Source organism: Centruroides vittatus, unplaced genomic scaffold (assembly GCF_030686945.1).
Source record: "Centruroides vittatus isolate TY-2023 unplaced genomic scaffold, ASM3068694v2 scaffold_149, whole genome shotgun sequence".
Taxonomy (NCBI): Eukaryota; Metazoa; Arthropoda; class Arachnida; order Scorpiones; family Buthidae; genus Centruroides; species Centruroides vittatus.
In genome coordinates this window covers 2,356,486-2,373,099 of record NW_027122681.1, presented here as the reverse complement: position 1 = coordinate 2,373,099, position 16,614 = coordinate 2,356,486, and the positions used below count along the sequence as shown (strand labels likewise).

The window sequence follows — 16,614 nt, the reverse complement described above, 5'->3', positions numbered from 1 at the left end:
TATCGTCCCCTGTCTTGAAGAGAAAAGGTAACAGAGTTCTCAGAACTTTCGAGTTTAACTGAAGTACTACATAAACACAAAAAAGTACACCAGCAGGCACGAATATACGTAAACAACAACAAAGGCCACAGAAGAAAGAATGCCAACAGCACAGGCAATCACCTCCGAAAAGTTCGACGTCAAAGAACTCGCTTCTTCATATCATGCTATTGAAGCTAATCCATTTTGCCAATCGATACTAAAACGATTGAAATTATATATATATGTATATTTTAACTCTTTCCCCAGTGAGCAGCAAGAGGGACTTTTTTGAAAGCCAATTATGGGTTCGACCAGGCCACAAGAAAGTAGCCGAGTGATGAGAGACGAGGCCGACTTATCCGGTTAAGACCACCAAAAGTCGTGGAAATTGGTTTGAATTGATGAGATAAGGCAACGCAACGCGTTGAGTTGCCTTATCTCATCAATCCAAACCAATTTCCACGAACTTTTCTGCTGATCTGCTGAAGATCTGCTCGACCATTCCACTATACTTGACAGCTTAAAATTTTAACGCTCTGAGAACTCGTAATCGAATCCGGATGGGTCAGAAACCCCAGGAGGTGGGTCCGTTCAGATGTATCGGGTCCCATCTGTCACCAGCCGGCCGTTCCATTGTGGGCATGGCCGTATCAATAATGGGCTTGCTAAAAGAAATAAAGCCCTATCTGGTAAAATATATGCACCATTTTATGGATGCCTAGCCCTAATTTCTTGGGACAATAACTGAATGGTCATATCCATCAGCAAATTGAATTCCATGCTATCGTGAAGTTATACCACGTAGAGACTCACCAAGGAGTATGCCTATTTCGGTAGAATCATGAGGCGGATCTGTAAAAAATTTCAGAAACTACGCAACCAACACCTCTGTTCGTCCGTTTGTCAATCCGTAATTGAGAATAATGAATTTCACTTTGAACATGTTTAAAAATAAACTGATTTATTCATGTAGTCATTCATTTTGAAGAGTGCTCTTACGTCATTCTTGTGCTCCTTTTTTTATAATGAGGAGGCGTGAAATGACGTTAAATTTGCGTAACTTTGCGTTATAATTTTTTTGTATTATCGAAAATAATTTTCGTCGAAATTAGACCGAAAGATCTTTATATATCTAAGTGAAGGTGGGCAATATTTTAAGATAGTTACACGATCTCCATTTTAGGTTTGGTTCAGATTTATTTGGTTATGGCAACGCTACACGTGGGCTCTGGGGGATGCCTTCCGGGAGGACTTTTATGGGAACTGACCCCTATTTCGACGTTAAAAACGTGAAGAAAACCCGGAAAATTCCACGTGGAGAGGCGTGAACCCACGACCAACTACCAATGTTCGGTGGTTTTATTCATTCGTAATTTTATGTTAATCCGAAGACTTAAAGGTAACGGTAGCGATTGTTAGGGACGAAAACAAAAAAGAATCCCTGGAAAATCTAGCAACATTGTTGCCAGCTTTTTAAAAATAAATTATATATTTCTTATTTCCTATTAGCATAGCATTATCTTTATTGAAATCTTCATATAGGGTTGTCGAGAGGAGAATTTTTTACAGGGCCCTTAGTGGTTTCTACCCCTGTAAATTAATGTTAATTTTTACTAACAGAAAATAAAATATTTAATACTACTTTCTATTAATAAAGAAACATTCTAAGCACTTCATTTGTTCAAAAAATGTCAAAAGGGACCCATTTCACCTGCGTGTCGAAAGCTTCTATAGCCCACTTTACTCGTCTGCCGAGAGTTTGTATGGGCCACTTTACTCTCGTGTAGAGAGTTTGTACGGGCCACTTTATTCCCGTGTAGAGAGCTTGTATGGTCCACTTTATTCCCGTGTAGAGAGTTTGTATGGGCCACTTTACTCTCGTGTAGAGAGCTTGTATGGACCACTTTACCCGCGGGCTCCATACAAGCTCTCCATGTCCCTGCCTTCATGCATAGTCTTTTCAAGGATTTATTAATGCTCCTACTTATAATTTAAATGTCGAATAAAAATTTATTTCAGTAAACAAAAAAATTACAGTAATTCATAATCCTTGACATAATTAAAAACCTAAAATGAATAATTTCAATTAAGTATAATTTCAAGTGAAAATATTTTTACTTTCACTTAAACCAATTATTAATAAATTAATACTGTTTATATATTTTCGCAATTGCTAATTTTTAATAATGCGTATAACATACAAATACATACTGCATCATTACTAAATACATAAATATATATAACATTTATATAAGTATAAAACTTAGTTTACCAACCGGTAGATCGCGAGCCCTATTCGAGGAGTAACGAGATTGATAACTGAGGAAGGTTGAGGAAGGTTTATATTTATTAATATATTACAAAATTATATTTCGTAATGCGTTTAAATTTTTTGTAATATTGAACTATATATAATAAACTATTATAAGCGTTATAAAAAATATATATAAATATTAAACTATAAGTTATATTAATTAAGTGTTCAAGTAATAGATACCTAAGAACAACGAGGTTGAGACGTAAAACGGTTAAGGTGTAAGAATTATTTTGAAAATCTGATAAGGTTATTGGCATTTAACTGCTATTTCAATTCGTTAAATATCACTTCTATTTTAACGGGAAAATAGAAATATTTTACATGTGCGTCATTTAAAATTTGTTTTGAACAATATTCTTTTCATAATTCGGTATTTAATGCGTGTTTTCGATATTCTAAGTCATTTCTAGGGCATAAAAGAAGTTATAGGGTGCTCCGATGGTGTGTTATCCTATGGTAAATTGCCTGGGGTCCTCACTAGGGCCCCAAATCAACCTTTCATAAACTCATTATTGTAGAAAGAATATCGAAATTTAAATATGGCGGAATATCGGGGGCCCTAGACTACCGGTATGACGCAGGCACAGAGCAAAACTTAAAACCCTCGCTTAAAAAAAAGTGAGGGTTTTAAGACAAAGAGAGATACAGGGGAATTCCTCCAAAAATTCCCTCAGAGGAAAATGTCCGAATCGACACTGTACACGGAGCCTCATAATCGAAATTTGCCCGGGCCTCACGAAGCTATAACAGGCCATCGGTATGCCCCATCTCCCCTCAAACTCTAATAACGGGACCAACTATACTCCGAAAGCTAGAAAAATAACAAAAAATGTCAAAATGAACTTCAATTTAAACCATCTTTCTCATATGAATGATGAAAGTTTGAGGCACTTCTTCGTTTGGTACCCCAGGCCCTTCTGCTCTCTCTCTCTCTCTCTCTCTGGTCTCTTTAAGAAACGTAACTGAATAACTTTTAGCAAACGTTTCTGAAGTCCCTTTAAATGCGAAGTACCTCTAATTAGGCACCTCTTGTATTTAGGGCCTTCCAGCAACTCCTCTGTGATAGCGTTCGCTTTTATCTATAGAAAAAAAAAACCTATCGTGGGTTCTACTAATGAGGAAATTCGATATATCCGAGACCGAAAGCTTCCTGGGTGATGGTGCACGCCTGAATTCGAACCCCGATCTCTCCATTCAGGTAGCCTAACTTTTTATTAAATAAACAAGTATCTGTATTCTCCTTAATAAGCCTACATATACATTCTTTCGTTCCCTACTCACTGCACAATTTTTCACGTAATACATAATTAAACACGTGTTAAAACTCCTGTTTAGTACATAAATAAGAATCAGTCCAATCCGGTAACTTCTCTCTTACACAATCCACCAATAATATCTCTTGACACAATTTCTAAACCACTTATATTAACCATAAAGGCACAAACACACTTAGAAAACCAGAACAATGAGAGTAAGGTAAGCAATGTTTAGAAAATAATTTCCAAGCCATCTTTAACGTGTGTAATTTAAATATAATAAACAATCCTTTCAGTTATATTATCGTTGTTATTTTTATATTGGGAACTTGGGCGGAGCGTAGAGGTCTTTCCTCCATAGGAAAAGATGATGCAGACAATGCACTGATCAAAGCCTTCGAGAAATTAAACAGGCAGAAAGAAATCGAAAGTCAACTTATTACTAAAAGTAACATTTTAAAAAATATTACTAAATTTAAATTTATATATATATATATATAAATATAAATAAACGTATTTATACATAATTTTAATCTAGTATAGATCTAATTCTAAAATTAGATCTATACTACATTAAAAATTATGTCATTTCCTACAGACTTAATTCATATTTAAATTGCTTTAAGCTTAATATTTATATTTATAGCCTATTAATTTGATTGAGTTTTTATATTAATTAATTCATAAGTGTATTAATTGTTGAGCTGTGTGTGTTTTTTTATGTGTTCTCTGAATAGAATTTTTATAATTTCATAATATGAAGCATATCTAATGAATTTTTATGATAATTATGTTATTTATTAACATTTTCTTATTGAAAAAATGCTTGTTTTTAATTACATACTTTAGCCAAACCTGTGAACGACGGTCACTTAAGAAAACATAAATGACCGTTGTTCTGAGGTTATCTTACATGCACATTTCTTTAAAATGTAGCTGTATAGAGGTGTCCGTTATTTCAGATTGTGCCATTCATACACTATTATATAACAGCTTGAATTTTTTATATATAAAAACACTTTTTCCCCCTTATAAAATTGTTTTTTTGTTTACCGAACAGGAAAATACATCAATCCATTTACCCCTTCGACTATTGGCAGACACCAAGTAAGTAGTTGTTCCATTGAATCATGCCCCGAAGGTGACTTATTATACTTACTGGAATACGCTGCTATAGAATTAGTAAACAAGTAGGTTTTTGTATCATTTAATTTGGTAAACTTCCTTATAAAATCCTATACAAGTTTCTTTACCTTGCATAGATTTAATTTAAAGAAACACGAAGTTCCCCACTTATTTCAATTGTTCATGAAGAGCGAATTAGTGAAGGGGATAGAAAATCACTGCCTTAACAACAGGCCTACTCGGTGTGTAAATAGTAAATACAGGACCATAGATGGCAATTGTAACAATTTACAAAGACCAAACGAAGGGAGAAGCTTCTCCTGCCATATTAGGTTCCTGCCACCTGTTTATGCCGATGGTAAGTAGCTTCTCTTCATGATGATGATGATGATTATTATTATTTATATCCTCGTTAATCTGTTTTATCATCATTAATCTATGAATACCAGGAGTTAATGCTCCTCGTAGAAGTGTTGATAACCTGCCTTTACCGGAACCTAGAACGGTAACGCAAGTTTTGAATGAAGAAATTTGCATGCCCGGAAGGCCCAATTCCAATTTTTTGATGGTGTTTGGGCAATTTTTAGATCACGATAACGTTCTTACCAAGCAAACTAGCCTAGGTAATTCGTGTTAAAAATAACAATACTGTACACTTTAATTGTTAACATGTAGACTACTCGATTGTAATTTTGTAATGTTAATTAAACAGCCCACAATGCTCCTTTTAATTGCTGCCTTGCCGAAAGTATGAAGCATCCTCAATGTTTACCGGCACCGTTTGGACCCAGTGATCCCGAATTTCCTAATGTCACGTGCATGAATTTTCCACGAGACAGACCCTGCGATCCATGCTCTACTGGTCCGTATAATCCTGATGAATTTAATTACTTAAAATTATATTTCCTAACAGCATTAATGTTTTACTAATTTTCATAGTAATTTTGCTAATAATTACTTTATTATTTTGCGTGTAATAAAATTATTATATACAGTAAGAGAACACTTAAATGCGAAAACTCCAGTGATCGATTGCTCTCAAGTCTACGGTGCAGTAGAAGAAGACGTCACATTTCTTAGGACCAACAGCGGAGATGGTTACATAATTTTAATAATTATTTCAAATTTTTAAACTGTATTTTTTTAAAATATACGTCATTTCTATTAGGGAAACTGAGAGTTACAACTATAGAAGGCGTTGGGGATGTCCCACCTCCGAATAGAGATATCACCAACGATATGTGCACCCTGAAAGAGGAAGGATACGTGTGCCCTATGACAGGTTTATTGAGAACAGTTCTTTAAATATACAGGTGGTCCGAAGTCAGTTAACTATTTTAAAGACTGTAATGAGGCTACGAGAAGAAAATTCACGGGAGGGGGGATTAGTTCCACAAGTTACACATGGGGATAATTTACAATTTTATTTCAGCATTACAATGTAGTACAGTGGAGATTTGTTAGCCATCACAAAACATGTTCAATATGTCTATCTCCATTGCCTGCTACCATCTGAAATTTCAGAATGGCACTTTCGGCTGTTGACTCCAATGTCTCCTCCAAAATCACAGGAAAAATGATTTCTAAGCACTTGTTTAACGGAAGTATTTTGCGTGTGGTGTCAATAATACATATCGCGCCCGGTAACGGATGCCCGTGAGAGCTCCTCAAACCAAACCGGTCCAATAATGAACAATGAAAAAATCTATACCAAACGTACTTTTGCGGAATTTAAAGGAATTTGAGGGTTGATTATGAGGGTTTTTTCTAGCCCAAACTGGACAATTACAATGCTAACTGCACCATGCGGATGGGGACGTGCTTTGTTTGTTCTCAAAACGGTCCTGGGGATGAGTTTTGGAACACTTCGTGCAATTAGGTAAGGTTCAGGTAAGCTACTGTACAGTAACTTACCTGAAGAGCACATTAAAAAAGACTGTTAACTGACTCTTAGGTCGCCCTGTATTATGCTGATGTTTATATACCATTATATAAGCTATATTAATTACAATATTTTATATTTATGAAATTGTTGCAGTTATTGTAACAGCATATAGCTGTTTAACTGTGCTCTTTTTTTTTTTAAAGTTGATAGATGCAATGACACTTGTAATTATTAAATATTTGGTGACATTTAATAAACAGGTGATATCCGAAGTAATCAACATCCTCTACTGTTGTCTATACATACAATATTTTTGAGATTCCATAACTATGTAGCGGATAATCTTCACTTATTAAATCCACATTGGGATGGAGAAACAATTTACCAAGAAGCCAGGTAATTTATTAAAATTGATAAAAATTATTCTTCAGTATAATTTCTATTAATAAGCAGTAGCGATTTTAGGTTGTTCTAGGACCTACGCAAGCTTGTACTGTACTTGCGAATCGAAAAACCCAAGGAATTTCATGGATGTATCTAGTCCAGTTTTTCACCATGTGGGCATGGCGGAACCTACAATGGACTTGCTAAAACGAGGTCCTTTTTTGTACTTACAGGGTGGAAAGAGTTTTAAAACACTCTTACATTTGAGTCTATTCGAGGCTCTTAAAAGCATGAGACCCTACACCAGGGATGGGTAGACTTTTGTAAGATGAGGGCTATCTACAGTATATTCCAAGTCACGCGGTTACCCAACGAATAAAAAAAAACGCCAGCCTTGTAACGCTAATAATTACTAATTAAACCTGTTCAAAACGGAAACCTGCTTAAGCGAAAAAATTTTTCAGAACGGATGCTTTTTTAGGTTTAAAAAAATCCTATTCAAATACCTGGAAACTAGGAAAAAATATTCGTATCGCGCGAGTCCAGTTTACAAAAGTTTTACTGTAATGTATTTATCGGTATAAAGTATTAAAATACAAGAAACAGTAGTCTAAATATAAAATATTATTAAATCAAGTAAATTTATCCCAAAATTCTGACCGAATTTTTGGGTAAATTTTGGGGTACATCAAGGGGAAAATAATTTGGGGTAAATTTAGAGGAAATTTCCAGCATATTGGGGGTAAACCTAGGGAAAATTCCCATAATTTTGGACCGGTCACTCCGAAATTTTCTGACGATATACCAGTGGATCGCGATCGACTTCTTGCCCGTGCCCACCCTACACAAAAGTCTGTTATCCATGCCTAAAATCGCTACAGTTAATTATGACGATGATATTAAAAATGCAAGCTCCATTATTAATTTTAATCTATTCATCAAATAATAATTTAAAAATTTTTAAAAATATTTTAGAAGGATTGTCGGAGCCGTCTTCCAACACATATCATACTGTCATTACTTGCCAAAAGTTGTAGGTTTCCGACTAGCAGAAGAACACGGTCTATGCGAAGACGAAACTAAGTACGATAGCACTTTACCAATTGCGCTGTTTAACGCCTTCCCAACTAGCATATTTAGATTTGCTCACAGCACCGTCCCAGACGAATACCTATTACTGTCCGAAAATGGATCCATAGCGGCCCTGAATGTCGCAGACGTGTATTTTGATCCTAGGCCAATCTTCAATGGGTTGTTAGAAGATATTATTCGAGGAAGCGTGGTTCAAAATCAGGAGGAATTCGATAGGTGCTTAGAGAAGGTTGTCAGAAAAAATCTCTATAAACGTCACATAACTGCACTCGACCTTTCTACTATTAATATACAAAGGGGAAGAGACCATGGCCTACCTGGTTTTGTAGCGTTTTACGAGTATATCTTTGGTGGTAAAATAACATCCTTTGAAGACTTACCAATGAAACAGACGTGTAAAAAGAAATTTAAATCGTTGTATAGGTAAATTTACGAGATTTCTCCCGTTGATACATTCTGTGTGGCCCAAAAGGTATCTAAAAAGCTTGATAATTTATACGAGGTATACAATCTTACTCGTACATCATTCAAATCGGCATTCGAAGCAAGTACTGTGTGTTCCATGTGTTTTTCCCTTGACGTCAACGATCTTTATATAATGGAAAAAAATTAGTCTGTATATTCTCCACATCCAAATCGTTTTTACAGATATATCTCAAAATTACAGTATACCAAACTAATCCGCCAGCCAATAACCGAGTGGATAAAATAATTGGTTGGTCGTGGGTTCTCCCTCGCCACGCAGCGTACGGGTTTTCTTCACGTCTGTAACACCTAAATAGGGACCAATTTCCCATAGATAAGCCTCTCGAGAGGCATCCCCCTCAGTAGATTTCCCAAACCAAAACTCCCAGAAGGCATTCCCCAAGCAGATCGCCCAAACCAAACTTTTCGAGAGGCATCCCCTCAGTAAATCGCCCAAACTAAATCTCACAGGAGGAACCCCTCGTCAGATCTCCCAAACCAAACCAATCCAAAGGGTTTTGAAGGGTTCGAGTTGTCTGTTGAGTGTGAAATCTTCGCCATTCCGACAAATATTTTTCAAAGTTTGACGTCAAACTTAGTAACAAGTTTTAGAAAGATTCAGATTGAACGTATTTCAATACAATTGACTCCAAATGCTTACTTGAATGGTACCTAAGCAAACTTTACATAACGAATAAGTATTAAATTTGGTAGTATCTTTTAGGCCACACTTCGTATCGTATTGAAAACTTAAGAAGAATTAATTTAAAAATAAATCTAGGATCTATTAACGTTAATAAATTATGTTATTTCTTAAAGGCACGTTGAAGACATAGACTTATTTGCTGGTATTTTGTGCGAAATTCCCGAAGACGACGCTATAGTTGGCCCTGTAAGTGCATTCATTATAGCAAAACAATACTTTAATCTGAAATTTGGTGATAGATACTACCATACTCACCTAGGCGAGATTGGATCTTTCACAAAAGGTAAAAAAAAAAAACCTCTAAAAATAAAGAAATTTATTGCATCACCGAATAAAAATTCATTCTACGGTAAAACCTGTGTAAGCCGGAATCGTACAATACCGAATAAGTTTCCGGTTTGGAAGTCTTCCGTTTTGAGCAGGTTTCTTTTTTTTAACATAAAAAAAATCGTTCCGTTCCGAAGAATTTTTCCCGTTTAAGCAGGTTCCGTTTTGGACAGGTTTTACCGTATAATTTATAATTATTTCTGAAATCTTTTTAAAACAATTTTCCAGAGCAGAGAGGAGCTATTAGAAGTGTATCAATGTCTACCATTGTATGTGCAGTAACGAAAGTCAAACGTATGAATATTGATATGCTAAATACCGAGTAAGTATAATTAATTACGATTAATTAATTAATTAATTATAATTAAGAACTTATATGCCATTATTGCTCTGTTTATTGCAGTAGCATACCGGTACCGTGCACTCAAATTCCTAAATTAAACTTTCTTCCGTGGAAGGATTAAATTATAACGTAAGTATTATAACGTAAGGATTCAATTATAACGTTTAATTCTTTTAAAAATTGAACAATTTACTGAATATTAACATTGTTTACAGGTTAAAATCTTCGCTTATACACGAAACACATTTCCGTTATGATATACTATTAAATCCGTTATTTGGATATAAACTTTTAAAATAAAATTCGTAATTTTTAGATAATATATTAGTGTTGTTATTAATAATATGTGGTTATAATAACAAATGGTTATAATTTCACGCTAAAGAATTATTTATAAAGATCGTAGGGAATAAAATACAACAGTGTGGTACCATGTTAGAACTATACACAGTCTATCATCCATTTTAAACAATACAAAATGTGTAATCCCCTAAAGAAATTAGCTGAAGCATATGTGGTATCATCCCCAGTGGCGTGCTACCCCATCTTATGGGTATATAGGGCAACTGTCTGGGGTTCCCAACCAAACCAATCTTTTACAAGTAAATATTCCTCCCCCCAAAAAAAAATTCCACGACGAAAAATGTCTGTAGTCAACACTACACGTGGAGCCCCCTAATTGACATTTGTTTGAAGATGTAACCTGCCACTGATCATCCCTCTCTGAAAAGCATAAAAATGCAGTAAAACCTGTCTAAAACGGAAGCCTGCCAAACCGGGGAAAAATATTCGGTACCGTGAGATTCCGCTTTACACAGGTTTTCCTACATTATAATAAAATACTAGTCCGTTCATTGATTCCGAGTAAAGTAAACAGGAAAGTAAACGCAGATCGCATCCTATAGCAATTATATCTCATAAATTTATCGATAAAATATTTATGTATGGCGTATTTTTCGAGTTACGTATTACACAAAATCACAAATTTTAATCGTTTTCCTTAATTTACAGTTTGTTGACTGTTAAACATACGTAAGAAATTCACGTTAAAACATTAAAACAATACATTGTTCTTTACAACCTTCTTTAAAACCATTGTGAACTAAATTAGGAAAAAAATGGCTTTACATTCCGATAATTTTTAAATAATTTCCTCATATTCGTACATTGTACAATACACGTGAAGCATCGATCGTCAAAGTTTACTTTGTGACATATTTCTTTGATAAAATCTCCGATAAAATCGTTTGAATAATTTTTTCCTCGTACACTACCTCATGAATTTATTTTTTCAAAATTAAATAACGGATTAAATGTCATTTTTCGCGCGTTTAACCCCTCGAAACAACTGTAAAGAGCCGGCTAAACGAACAGACATTCACCACGAACAAGACTTGCAATCTTATTAATAATAATAGCTGGAATTCCTAGAACCCTGTAATATATTATTATCATACAGATATTTACAATAAAACCTGCCCAAAACGGAAACCTGCTATGCGATTCCAGTTTACACAGGTCTTACTTTATTTTAAAAATATTGTATAATTTTAAACGCATTTTTAATACACCGAAAGCCTGAAAAGATATGAGGCCCAGGTCTTTTTCCACTTCCGAAAGGCCCTAAAAGAGCCTTATTGAGCGAACATCAAACACAGGACTCCTATTTAAGGGAAACAAAAATAAAAAATAAAAATAAGAGACTAAGAACTAGAATAATAGCAGTAATTACAACAGGAAATAAAACCTCCCCAAAAAATTTTAAAAAATAAATTTATAACAATAGAACAAAACAAAGAGAACAATAACAAGCTAACCCTGCCCCAATGATTAGTATAAACCAACTTTACTGATTTAAAATTAATCTAAAGCGTTACGGACAGACAATTATATAAAAAAAAATTCCAATTTTAAAAATGTTAATTAACCAATTTAATTCATATTTTAAGCATTAAAAAAATCCAGCTGCTAGTTACGTAACTTTCCCGGCAAAATAATTTCAAATTGCGTGTGGCGCCATCTGTTATGATATTTTTAACTATTATAAAATGGCAAAAAGCTTAAGTTTGAGGGTAGGGGTGGGTTTTATATAAAATTCCCGAATAAAAACCCGTTCAAAACGAAAACCTGCCAAACTGGAAGAAAATATTCGGTACCGCGCGATTCCGGTTTACACAGGTTTATACTGTAATTATTGAATTTTTAAAAAAATCGTTAAAACAGGTGAAGCCCTATAATAAAGGAGCACGTAAGGAAGTGCAAGTGTCTTTCCGAGATATTCCATATATATATATATATATATCCCCTCACTGAAAATCCTGTCTTGGGAGGAAATGACAGGTTGAAACGAACTATAACTAACACTTGGTACCACCAGGACCGGATTTATAAATGTCTTCATGTTTTTAGGGTAGTTAGAGATTCCGTATATGTATTCCTTCCCTCCCTCCCTCTTGGGAGGAAATGATAGGTTAAAACGAACGCATGGCACCACCAGGACAGGATTTATAAATGTCGCGACTCTAAGCTTTAATACAGTATAAAGTTGTTTTTCCCCTCCACCAAATAACAATTAATTTAAAGGCCTGAGGCCTAAGCTGTTACCTGTTTAGTTTATATCTAAATTCGGCCTTGATTAAGTGTCGTAATTTTGTAGGCTCTGAAGAAATTTGCGCCCAAATGAGAATAAAACCACTAAATCGTGGTAGGTGGTCGCGGGTTCGTGGAGTTTTCCAGGTTTTCTTTACCTTTGTAACACCTAAATAGAGGCCACTTTCTCCTAGAAGTCCTGAAGGGAGGAGGTCTTTTATGGGAAACTGGCCCCATTTAGGTGTTAATTAATTAAAAAGGGGAAGAAAACCCGGAAAACTGCACGTGGCATCCTGTTGTTGAGGTTCGAACCCGTGACCAATTACCAGTGTTCAGTGATTTTATCCACTGGACCGCTGACGGGTGGTCTTGCTGTACGGAAATAATATTTTTAAATGTAAATTTCTTATATTTTCTTTTATAGTTCTGAGAAATTTTTAATGTGGCTATAAAATTTTAATGATAAATAGATCTGGCACCAGTTAATGGTTTCTCTTTCTGAGAAACGATAATTAAAAGATATCATTTGGAAAATTAAACTTGCTTCGAGCGATGATTTCCAACTTCCTGACTATTATTATGGTTATAAACCTTCATTATATAACTTCAAAATAACTTTAAAGCAATATTTTCATATTAATAATTGGAATTTCAATAGAAAATACTACTTATATAAGTTATACTTAAAGTTGTAAAGTTGTATTTTAGTGTAAAATCTTTTAAACTCATAATTACAATGAATTTATGATTTGGTATGGGAGAATAAGTCTTTAAAAACAAATTATAGTTCAGCAAATAATATTCTCGAGCCCCGTCCCACGCAACTCGGTCCTCTTTGAAAGTAGGGCCGAACTCACGATGTATATAGAAAAAAATGCCCTCTTATTGCCACCCACTAGTGAACGAATGGATAAAACCAGTAACACTGATAGTTGCGAGTTCGTGCCTAACCATTCGGATTTTTCTGGGTTTTCTTGGTGTATCTAACACTTAAATAGGGTTCCAGTTTCCTCTCAAGAGGTTCCACCTTCTTGGCAAGTGTTGCCATTGCCTTATTCCATCAATTAAATCTAATGGACATTTCGGAACCTGTGAATGAGTACTAAGCCCTTAGGATCCATCATGGGCACATCTTACTCTTTGCGATTATCACAGGTTCTTCTTACCTTGGCATTTTCGTGTCATCAGGGGCAAAAGAACCTGCGATGATATTCTAGTGCCACATGGGTCTACCTTGCCCTGTGGGCACTAAAATGCCCGTAGGGCAGGAAGAGAAGGCATGGTTCGAGTTATATTAGATTATGGACGTCCATTGTCACGCATATTTCTCTATCAACTAAATTGCTTTATTGAACCCATGGCATCGAGTTTAACGTCAGATTTGGGTACAGATTCTTAAATTATATAAAGTAAATATTATATTTAATATATTTTCTGATAAAATATACTAGAAATATCGAAAACTTATAACAAAAATATGTTGGTTTTGGCTAGAGCCAGATTTAGAATTGTGGCTTTGCACTACAAGTAAGATAGGGTCCTTTCTCCTACACCAAATGATAATGAGCAATATGTATAAACTGTATTTGAGAATAGAAAGAGGCCTTTCGAAGTGAGGCCCTGCTTGTTCAGCTTATAACTGGCTCTGATTTCGATCCTCAACAACAGAAGGCCCTAAATCTGAATTCGCTTCCAAAATAATCAGGAGGTGTCATCAAACATGAGAACTTATTAGACCAATCAGAGCATTTCAATGCCCAAGATCCGGGCCTCTTACCCTTTTAAAGACCCAGCATATTAAAAAAAAACGAAGCAAAACATGTATAGTAAAACCTGTGTAAACCGGAATAAGACAGTACCGGTTTGGAAGTTTCCGTTTTAGACAGGTTTTACTGTATTTTATAAATAATAAAGTTTGGCTAAAACTGAGATATTTTATACACGGAACGAACAATTTTGTAACACAAGTTTTGAGGCCCTGACAAATATACAAAGCCAGGGCCTCAAAAGTTTGTAAAAATTAATTAAACTACGAAATTTCGGATTTACATAATTATATATTAGAAATTTCAATTAATTTGTTTGTATAAAATGAATTAATATCGAATAACATAACAGCTAGTCGAACTTTGAACTTTGAACTTTCATATCTTAACTAAAACTGATCGGCGGTTATCGCATAACGTTGGATAATTGGACAGAAATTTGCCTCGTGAAACGATATTTTCAAAGTGATTCTGGTGTTTAGGTCTTTCTTATTCATAAAATTTGTTTGAGAAAACAGTAAAATAATTACTTTCAGGTCAGTATAAATATTTAACGTTTCACTTCCTTCCTTTGTAATTTAGAAATCTTTACAATTTGTTTCCTAATAAGGATCAAATTTTACAGTAGTCTGGTTCTGTTACTCGGGGCCATCATGTATACGGGGCTCATTTGTTACAAACTTTTCACTTTACTTCTTGTGTATTAATTGAGAGAAAAATCTCTGTTTAGTCGAATGAAATTTAAGATTTTTTGGTGCTGTTATTGTTTGTATAATATAATGGGGATGGCCTCAAAAAGGTTCGTGCCCTTCTCTTGAATTCTCAGAGGTCCTACTAATATTTATTTTTTCCAAATACAAAGCCATTTCTGAAATCTATTCTTTTTGTTTGTGGCTCATCAGTGGCACTGGACATTAGTTTTTTTTTTGACCTGGCTGACCCATAATGGGTTTGCTAAAAAAAAAAAAATACAGATTCTTTTAGTGCCGACTGGGCGAAAAGAGTTTTAAAAAAACGACGAAGGCTGCATAAGTGAGGTTTTAATTTTGCAAAAATTGTTTTAAATGAGATCCTTTGTGTTTCACATACAAAATCTCAATGCTTTGTATATGGTGTGGGACGGAGGCCCGACACATCCCGAAAAGATCACCTTCCGAAAAATTTCTAGAATTTTCGACTCGTCCGGATTCGAAGTATACATGTACACAAGTCTTTCGAACTTTAAAGATGAAGCCTTGGTTACAACTGTATGAACTGTCTGCTTTGTCGCGTTACCATGTGTCAATAACTTCTCAATGTGCTATTTTTGAATTCATGAATATAATACTAAATTTAAGTGAATTGTTTTCAATTAAAGTCATCGCCTTTAAGGTGGTAGCGTAGAAGAATCTGGTGCTTTCACCTGTAACAGCTCTATTCATTTCTTCTCAGAATACATTCTGCCGTTTTTATTCCACAAGAACGTTAATGTTACCTATGGTTCCAAAATGGCGACTCGTCTCTGATTCCAGCAAATAGAAGAAAGGAAACAGTGGGGACGCACGTTCTAACCTAACCTAACTTAACCTATTCTAATAATTTTGTTGGTAATAATTATGGTAATTTATTAGAATAGGTTAGGTTAGGTTAGAACGTGCGTCCCCACTGTTTCCTTTCTTCTATTTGCTGGAATCAAAGACGAGCCGCCATTTTGGAACCATAAGTAACATTAACCCAGAAGAGTTATTTTCAGTAATTTCAGTATGAGGACTAGATTATAAAATGAGTGATAAACAAAAAAGGAAACTAAATGCTATTTGTAGCCAGTTTCAGATTATTTCCACCATAAAGATATATCGTAACATAATATAGTATGAAGTCGCGGAGCCATATTTTACCCATATCGAAATATGTGTCAAATATTTGAATCTTCTTCATATTCGGGAATATCTTTTATTGCCTCCAGTTCAATTTCTTTACAGTTATTACCGAATACAGATACAGATACGAGGAAACAAAAATTAGTGCAATGAGCAATGAAATGAGGCCTCTAAGAATGCAAGACTCTCATTCATGGTCGGGTATGCCTATGCGGTCCTGTCTAATTTTATCTTTTTGAGTTCGTATTTGTGACTGGTCCTGCATCTCTCATACCCTGATGCGATACTGTTTTAATTAATAAAATGGGTTGGATAAGGCAACGCAACTGCTATATGCCAAGATGGGTTTCTTCCATTTTCTATGGAAAACTGGTCCTATTTAGGTTTGGTATTATTTTATTCGTATGCGGCAAAGCGATACACGCGCGATCTGCCGAGAAGGGCAGTCTTTTATGGGAAACTGGCCCTTATTTAGTTAT

At 34.9% G+C, this 16,614-nt stretch overlaps 1 protein-coding gene across 2 annotated transcripts in view; it reads left to right on the top strand.

The window, feature by feature from the left end:
* The window catches only part of LOC136987235 (chorion peroxidase-like), a 38,314-nt gene extending 28,071 nt beyond the window's left edge, over positions 1-10,243 (top strand). Inside the window, exons 1-14 of one of the 2 annotated variants that reach the window (XM_067284930.1) lie at positions 3,472-3,814; positions 3,891-4,042; positions 4,655-4,784; positions 4,857-5,077; positions 5,169-5,342; positions 5,432-5,581; positions 5,715-5,816; positions 5,888-6,001; positions 6,865-7,000; positions 7,964-8,503; positions 9,365-9,534; positions 9,807-9,900; positions 9,982-10,050; positions 10,137-10,243. In XM_067284930.1, coding sequence (XP_067141031.1) covers positions 3,804-3,814; positions 3,891-4,042; positions 4,655-4,784; positions 4,857-5,077; positions 5,169-5,342; positions 5,432-5,581; positions 5,715-5,816; positions 5,888-6,001; positions 6,865-7,000; positions 7,964-8,503; positions 9,365-9,534; positions 9,807-9,900; positions 9,982-10,042 — 2,055 coding nt within the window. In that variant the 5' untranslated portion in view covers positions 3,472-3,803 and the 3' untranslated portion in view covers positions 10,043-10,050; positions 10,137-10,243. Of the gene's footprint in view, positions 1-3,471; positions 3,815-3,890; positions 4,043-4,654; positions 4,785-4,856; positions 5,078-5,168; positions 5,343-5,431; positions 5,582-5,714; positions 5,817-5,887; positions 6,002-6,864; positions 7,001-7,963; positions 8,504-9,364; positions 9,535-9,806; positions 9,901-9,981; positions 10,051-10,136 lie in introns of those variants that run through there. The other variant, XM_067284931.1, reaches the window with a different exon arrangement.
* The last annotated feature ends 6,371 nt before the right edge of the window (positions 10,244-16,614 follow it).